Here is a 7639-nt window from a genome sequence, read left to right as displayed (position 1 = left end):
TGGCCAAAAGGCTCCGCCTAAGGGTACGTTATTTCTCGACATCCTTCAAATGGCCTAAATTTTTTTCCACCTCATTCTGTGATCAAATCAAGGCATCATGCCAAGTTGCTTCAGTTTTTGATAATTCTTTCATTTTCTGGAGTTTTCTCGGTGAAAACTAGCCGATAAATGGGCGGACGTGACACGACTTGCATATGGTGTGGGAAATTCGTTCAAACCTGGCATATATGCCTACCATGGGCATACCCACCCTCTGGAAAAAGTTGGTGTCATTTCATGCATATCCAAAAATAAATCGTGAACCGTGTTTTAGGAACCTTCTCGAAGGTCCTGAACCTTTTTTTTTCTTTTTATCTTCTCTCCTTTTTTATTTTTTCCTGTTTCTTCTTCTTTGACTTTTCTTTTTTTTCTGTTTATTTCTCACAAATTCTAAATTTTCAGAATTCAAATTTTGTTCATATTTTTCTGATTTTTTGTCGAATTCTGAGTTTGCTGTTTTCCTAAAACTGTTCATGTTCAAAAATTTGTTTGCTTTTTTAAAAGATGTTCTTGTTTTGACATTCCGATCAAGTTTGAAGACATGAACATTTTTTTGAAATTTCTGTACAATTTTATTAAATGTTCATATTTGTATTTCATGAACAAAAACGGAAAACTAAAACCGGAGCGTGAACTGTGCCAAAAAAAACGAAAGAAAAACCAACGGTGCTGTGTTTTTTTCTTAGCGTCACCTATCTCTAACAAGAGGAAACAAGGTCAGTATGCATACTTGATCCCGTGTCCGAGATGGTTTGTGCGCTTGCACGGTGAGCAATGAGGACTGTAATTCGAATCCCAAGGAACCACTTTTTAAAGTTTAAACCTAAAAAGAACTAAAGGGAATGTACCAGGAATTGTACAAACCTACAACGTATACGTTCTACATAGGAAAATGCGTATAATTTATGAAATGTCCATACTACCCTTTATACGTTTTGTGTAGTTCGAATCCCAAGGAACCACTTTTTAAAGTTTAAACCTAAAAAGAACTAAAGGGAATGTACCAGGAATTGTACAAACCTACAATGTATACGTTCTACATAGGAAAATGCGTATAATTTGTGAAATGTCCATACTATCCTTTATACGTTTTGTGAGGGGGGTTGTACCGAAGCGGGTCTCCCGGCCTTGATTGATCGTAGTTCATTCTCCATCGAACTACTGATATAAACTCTACTGTCCCTTTTGGGGGGTTCTTGTCATAGAGAAAAATGACGAATCAAAACAAGTGTGTTGTCCTTGGGTGGTTCAATTAATCCAGTCTCTCTCTTGTCAAGCCGGTATTAGTGGTACATTTGACATGAATGGAGTACAATAATACACGGGGATGGAGGAGGGAGCGATCTTAGTCGCTTCGTTTCAGCTGCATTCTGCACCTGCGCTTCACCTGTGTCGACGAGCGACCACATCACACCGGCCTCAGCCCGTGCTTGAGCGCCGCCTTCCACACGACGTCGATCCGGTCGACGTCGAGCGCGCCCACCTCGTGGTGCTCCCACCCCTCCAGGAAGTGCACCACTCCGCCGGCGTGGCACGCGTGCACCACCCCTCGCTCCATAGTGTACTGAGAGTAGCAAAAACAGCAGCGAATCGCCGTCAGTACACGCACGTGCGGTGACATGGATCAGACGGACGGTATGGGTCATCGTTAAGTGCGTTACCTCGCAGGAGCCGAGGCCCTGCACGTCCTTGGGGAGCCTCATGGCGGCGAGCTTGCCGTAGGTGCAGTCGCGGCGGAAGCCGATGATGGGGGGCACGACGAACTGGTGGAAGTGCGTCCCCGGCGGCGCCCACCGCTGCTCCCTCGGCGACAGCCACTTGCCCACGATCCACGTCTGCACACCCAACGTTACCACCATGTCAACACACCATACGCACAAGGGTACAAATTGATGAGCAATCGGATGGTTTGAACGGCGGTGAGACCTTGCAGTTCTGCGCGGCCTGGTACTTGGTGACCTGCACGAGGTACTGCTGGAACTCCGCCGGCGCCTCCCTCTGGATCTTCAGGAACCTCTCCGACGACATTGTCAGCATCTGAAACAAAACGAAATTGTCACAATTTAGCCTTTTAACTATCTATCCGTGTGAATTTAGCGACAGATACGGTACCATGACTCTGATCCTTTTCCGGCAGAGGTAGAGGGCGATGGCCCTGCCGAGCTTGGACGTGGCGCCGGTGAGGAACACCTCCTTGGTGTTGCTGGGGATCTCGTTCAGGATCACGGCGGCCGTGAGGGTGTTGCCGTGCACCACCCTCACCCTCAGGTCAGGGTGCTTGTCCACGAATAGGGTGCCACCTCCATTCAATGCCTCGTTCTGGCACAGAAAAATGTAAATTAACTGAGTTTTCAAGATTAAAAAAAACGTACTTCTCAAAAAAAAGATTGTTCAGAAGCTGGATGGTTCTGGGAGGACTGTTCTCGTATAAACCCGTCACTGTAAACAGTTTGGGATTGTGCAGGTACAGCAATACAGACATACACTGTACCGACTTATCTGCCGGCCTCCGTTCGTTCAGCACGGCACAGGCTGACAGGCACAGCCCAGAGCTCGAGCGGGACCAGGCCGCCGAATCCACGCAGAGATCTTGGCAACAACCAACCCAACCCATGCGCGACCAAGGGACGGCGCAGGCCGACTCTTCGCCGGCCCAGGCCTGCTCTCTGCAAGCCCTGTGCCCCTCGATCCACGCACAGTGCTTCCCCATGGCAGGCATGCATGCATGCACCAGCCACTGAAATTGCGCGCCGCGATTGGGCCACGTGAGCGAGGGGGGCAGGATAAAGAAGCCGTGCCAAAGCGCTCCACGGCAAACGCCTCAGATCGGCCGGGCCGGCTATCGATAGATAGATGGCTTTGTGGCCCACTCGCAGCCACAGTGCTGTCGCCGGCACATGCAAGCGGGAACGGCAAGGACAACTTGGCCACCTTTGGTTGCTGCCGCGCCACCCCACCCACCAGCTAGCTAGCGCATGGGGTGGTATTCCTGCCAACGACACAGTAATGTGCCTCTGCATGGCCGACCTCTCGATCCCGATCTCAACTGTATAGTACTTCTCCCATGCGCCGCGCGCTTTGCGTCGTCGCCGACTAGGCCCGCGAGCCATTCGCCATTTCCGCTCTTGAATGCGCTCACATGCCTCCCGGCTCCCGCTGTGCTCCTACCGATCTCCCGTCTGATTGAGTACTACCACTCTCGTACCTAGCGCTAGCAGTGGCGGAGCACTGTGCTGCACACCACTGCAGCGGGGCGCCGGCCAACTAGACACGGACAGACCAGCAGCAAAGAGGCATGGGGTGGTAGTTGCACCGTAGCCTCTATCTGTTCTGAAGTAGTAGTGTGGCAGCAGACTTACAACCAACACCTAAACGAAAAGAAGATGTGGCTTCATTCATTAATGGACGGATGGTGCAGTGCATGCACGCGGTACCTTGTTGAGGGCGGCGAGGCTGAGGACCTTGACGCCCATCCTGTCTGCGCGGAGGATGGCGAGCTCGATCTGGCGGTTGATGCCGGCCTTGGCGGCCGGGATGAAGTACTGGAAGCCGTGGCGGGGCACGCTCCAGGTCTGGTGGAGGCGGCCGCGGAGGTAGTAGAAGCTGACGAGGAAGGTCTTGGAGCAGCACCACATGAGCATCCCGTAGACCAAGGCCACGGGCCAGAAGGGGAGCAGGATGAGGTGGTTCTCGAACGGCACCGAGGAGATGGAGCGCAGCACGAACGGGACGTGCATCGACGACATGATGTCCACCACGTGCACCAGGAACACGAACTCCGGCACCCGATCATTCTTCCCTGCACCATGTGTGTACAAACCAACGTACGTCCGGTCGTTAGTTGCTTTGCTTGATAATGATTACTCCCTCCGTTCCTAAATATTTGTCTTTCTAGATATTTCAAATGACTACCACATACGGATGTATGTACACATGTTTTAGAGTGTAGGTTCATTCATTTTGCTCATTAAATGTCTAGAAAGACAAATATTTAGGAACGGAGGGAGTACTTCGAAAAGCACACGCCATTGCTTGATTAGTTGGTTAATGAAGTGCTGAACGGGGACCAACACAAGACGGCAACACATGCATGCAGATGCATGCCTCATTAATGTTACTATGCTCCTGTTAGTTCGTTCGTACACGTACTACGTACTCCTATCGCTACTGTGCGAGAATAAAATTGATGAGTGTAGGGGTCCTCGGGTGATTAGTAATCGCGTACCCTTGTAGATCTCCTTCTGCAGCTCCCATGACTTGGAGTTTAGGGTGCCGCCCAGGAGGTCGAAGAGCGGCATGAACAGGCAGAAATTGGAGTCCTTCTCCCTGTGGTGCAGGCTCAGATACCTGCATAGCAACACATTACGCATGGATTAGCACAACCAATCAAATCCTACCTCGGCGATCGACCTTAATTTCCATTCCAACCACTTGGGACAAGGATGTAAACAGATAAACAAACACGCGAGTGCAGCAGATTTACTGTGCTCTGCAAAGGATAATGGATGGCTAGCGTGTCACATGCAGACGGCAGGGGAGAAGGAACAGGAATTACCACGCGTGAAGAATGACTGCTTTTACTGCTAAATAATTGCGTGCTTATTGTACTACTGTCGAAAAATAAAAGGGTTTTGACTCACGTCGGGGTGTAGATGAGGTATCTGAGCGGAGGAACAGCCTCGAAGACCCTGTGAGAGATGACCTCCACGTTGCTGTACCCCATGCTCCGAAGATAGTCGAACGTGAGGAGGTGCACGCAGACCAGGCCCAGGGACCCAGCCCCCATCAGGAAGGCCCCTGCCAACGGGACCCCCATCGTCAGCGTCAGCAGCAGGGCCTCCAACGGCGTGCCGAATCCAGCTGCCACCAAACAAGAAGAAAAAGACTTGCTCAGAGATGGAAATCCTTTCTACTATTGGCCACTGTAACTGTAACTAACAATGTCTACTTGTTGCTGCATTGTTACCATGCATGGTAACTACTGATGCTGCAAGGCTGCGTGCATGGTAAAAACGTATACTACTATTACTACGGAGAATATCGTGGCACAATTTGGTTGGCATCGGTGTCTGGTGCATGTCACGAATCAGAGAAAAAAGACGGGGCTGCCATGCAGCACGGGCACACATGCTTTGTCTCTTCTTCTTTTTGCCACTGGGGCTGTTTGGTTGGGTTGGGTTGGCTGGAGCACTGCTCGGCTCTGCGGCTGCGATCCTGCCTGCAACCATGCTTCGCTGCCGCGTACCGCGTACGTACGTAGGAGTACCTGTCAATGGCTGGGTCACCGCCGTGGAGTGGTGCCCGGCGTGGTACTGGCCGAAGAGCGGGGTCCCGTGAAGGGCCCGGTGGGCCCAGTAGAACACGGGCTCTGAGAAGCCCACATGCAGCAGCAGCGCGATGCCCAGCCCCCGCGGGTCCCACACGCGGAGATCCTCCAGTCCCGGGAGGGGCAGCGGGCCGTTGACCAGCGCCGCACCAATCAGCGTTTGCAACACCAGGAAGTTATCCCTGCGGGTGGGTCCAGCAGAGCAAGAAAAAATCATTCATCCGAAAAAAATGACAAGATAAACTATAGTGTACTGTACACCATTTACCGGCTTACTAGTTGCTGTCAGGTCATCTTATCAGAAATGTGTGTGCCGACGTAATGTTCAAACAATATAATGTTTCAGGATTTCAGCGGTGTGACATATTGACCGGGAAAAGGGAGCTCGGGAAACGTCATGGCGGTTGAAGAATGCCATGGCAATTGCCGGTGCGCCCGACGTGTCCAACATCTCTTTGGCTCCACGGAGTCTAGACTCTGGACGCAAGAAACATTCCGGACGGCTTGACACAGAAATGCTCGGTTTATAGGTTGGAGTTGCATTCATAGCGCCATAAACTAACTGTCGTGCTGCACTTAAAATACACGGAGTGCTTTTTTTTTTTACTCATGGATGCTTGTTACTCGTGCCCATGCGCTTCGTGTTGAAGCACAGACATCCCGAAAACCCGGGGAGGGAGGCAGCGAACTACCGGAGCTTGTTACCGAGTTACCAACCGGCATGCAGGTCGCATGCGGATCGAGCGAGCGAGCTTGAGGAGGAGGAGAGGAGTGTGCTTACCAGTCCCACTCGTGGTCGACCTGGCGGAAGTCGACGCCGTCGGGGACGACACGGCGGCGGCGGGTGAGGAAGAGCATGTTGCTGTAGGAGAACCAGAACTGGTACGTCAGCCCGCGGGCGGAGAAGAGCAGCAGCAGGTGCAGCCACCGCGAGCCCAGCGGCGCGCCGCCCTGCTCCGCCCACTCCTGCGCCACCTTCCACACGAGCGGGCCCAGCAGGAAGTACTGCGCGCGTCCGTCCGTCGACCACCGATCATGCAGCACAACGAAGATGTCAGTCAACGAGGAAAACATGAGACGGTGAGGATGAGAAAAAAGGAGGTGCTCGGTGCGTGCCTTGTATATGCCCAGGCTCGCCCATGGCCAGGAGGAGAGAGGGGGCGCCATGGCAGAGGAGTTCCTCGGGAGCGGGAGCTCGGTGGAGGAGAAAGGGGACGGGGGGCTCTCCTAGTCTCCTGGCTGAGTATGATTTGCCCGAGCCTCCTCTCCGTGCGTACCTGGGGCTGGGGATTCCCGTGCTTATAAAGCGGAGGCCGGAAAACAAAATCAAGCCGAGTGGTACGCTGAATAATTGTAGGTGACTCGGGGCGTGGGCCCACGGGCAGGACGCTGAGGGACGGCTGCCACGTGTACGAACGGAACGTATGGGGGCGCATACAGTAGTACAGTGTACAGCGCGATGGGTGGCCGGTAAATGGAACAATCGAGAGATCCATCATCCCCAATGATAAAACACATGTTACAAACTTAATAGTTAAGTAAAGGAAAATCAATACCCACGGTTAAGCATGTAAGTTATCACATGCCCGCTCAGTCTCTCGGAGATACTCATAGCGATAGGGTACCCGTGCATTCATAAGGATGAATGTATGCGCGTATATATGATCACCTATGTATGTATTGTGTTCTCAAAGAAAAAGTATGCAAGTCATCACAATCTTAAAGAGAATTTGGACATCTGAACATACTGTTTATGGACTTTGATAACTACCTGACGTTCGATTCCCAGGCATCTCAGCGTGAACGAAACGTTCGGTAGGAGGAAGCCACTTGGCCGACCGATAACTTCGACGCGAGTGGCCCCTGCCACCGAGCGAAACGCGCCGCACCATTTAGCTGAGTGAGCATGTCGTTTACTATTGGGCTTCTGTAACAAAATACTTGGTGACCTTTAAAAAAACACCTCAGAAAATTGGCATGATAAACTATAAAAAGAAAGAAATCCCTACAGAAAATTGCCACTGCTCAACTACAAAATAATGAAAACCTACATCATAAAAAATATGCCAGCAAGGTTTTAATATTTTTTCAATGATAAAAATGATCCAACAAATTAAAAATGTTATGAAAACAAAAAAGGAAAAATTGCCAAGATGGAAAACTATAATTGCCATGAAATTAAAAACGAGATTTAAGAGAACTAATTGTATGTTGTAACATAAGAATCACTCACATGGCACCAAAATTAAGGAAAAATGTTCTCTAGAAACATGG

The 7639-nt window shown here is 50.8% G+C and overlaps 1 protein-coding gene across 1 annotated transcript; it reads right to left on the bottom strand.

Annotated features, from left to right (window-relative positions):
• Positions 1–1251: 1251 nt before the first annotated feature.
• On the bottom strand, positions 1252–6657 carry LOC119323054 (very-long-chain aldehyde decarbonylase GL1-2-like). The gene is made up of 10 exons (XM_037596632.1): positions 6482–6657; positions 6147–6370; positions 5306–5547; positions 4680–4899; positions 4265–4386; positions 3474–3838; positions 2152–2358; positions 1966–2076; positions 1701–1874; positions 1252–1603 (listed from the first exon to the last, which is right to left on the bottom strand). The coding sequence occupies exons 1-10, from the start codon at positions 6530–6532 to the stop codon at positions 1448–1450; spliced, it is 1872 nt and encodes a 623-aa protein (XP_037452529.1). The 5' UTR covers positions 6533–6657; the 3' UTR covers positions 1252–1447.
• Between the last annotated feature and the right edge of the window lie 982 nt (positions 6658–7639).

Source organism: Triticum dicoccoides, chromosome 6B (assembly GCF_002162155.2).
Source record: "Triticum dicoccoides isolate Atlit2015 ecotype Zavitan chromosome 6B, WEW_v2.0, whole genome shotgun sequence".
Lineage (NCBI taxonomy): Eukaryota > Viridiplantae > Streptophyta > Magnoliopsida > Poales > Poaceae > Triticum > Triticum dicoccoides.
The sequence above is the reverse complement of the archived record's forward strand: the minus strand, read 5'-3'. Positions and strand labels throughout refer to the sequence as shown.

Excerpts from the sequence above, each read along its gene's own strand:
- LOC119323054 (XM_037596632.1), bottom strand. The coding sequence starts at position 6,532 with ATGGCGCCCCCTCTCTCCTCCTGGCCATGGGCGAGCCTGGGCATATAC. Across the intron at positions 5,548-6,146 it reads GTCGACCACGAGTGGGACTG|GGATAACTTCCTGGTGTTGC; the intron begins GTAAGCACACTC and ends ACCCACCCGCAG. Across the intron at positions 2,359-3,473 it reads GCCTCGCCGCCCTCAACAAG|AACGAGGCATTGAATGGAGG; the intron begins GTACCGCGTGCA and ends TTTCTGTGCCAG.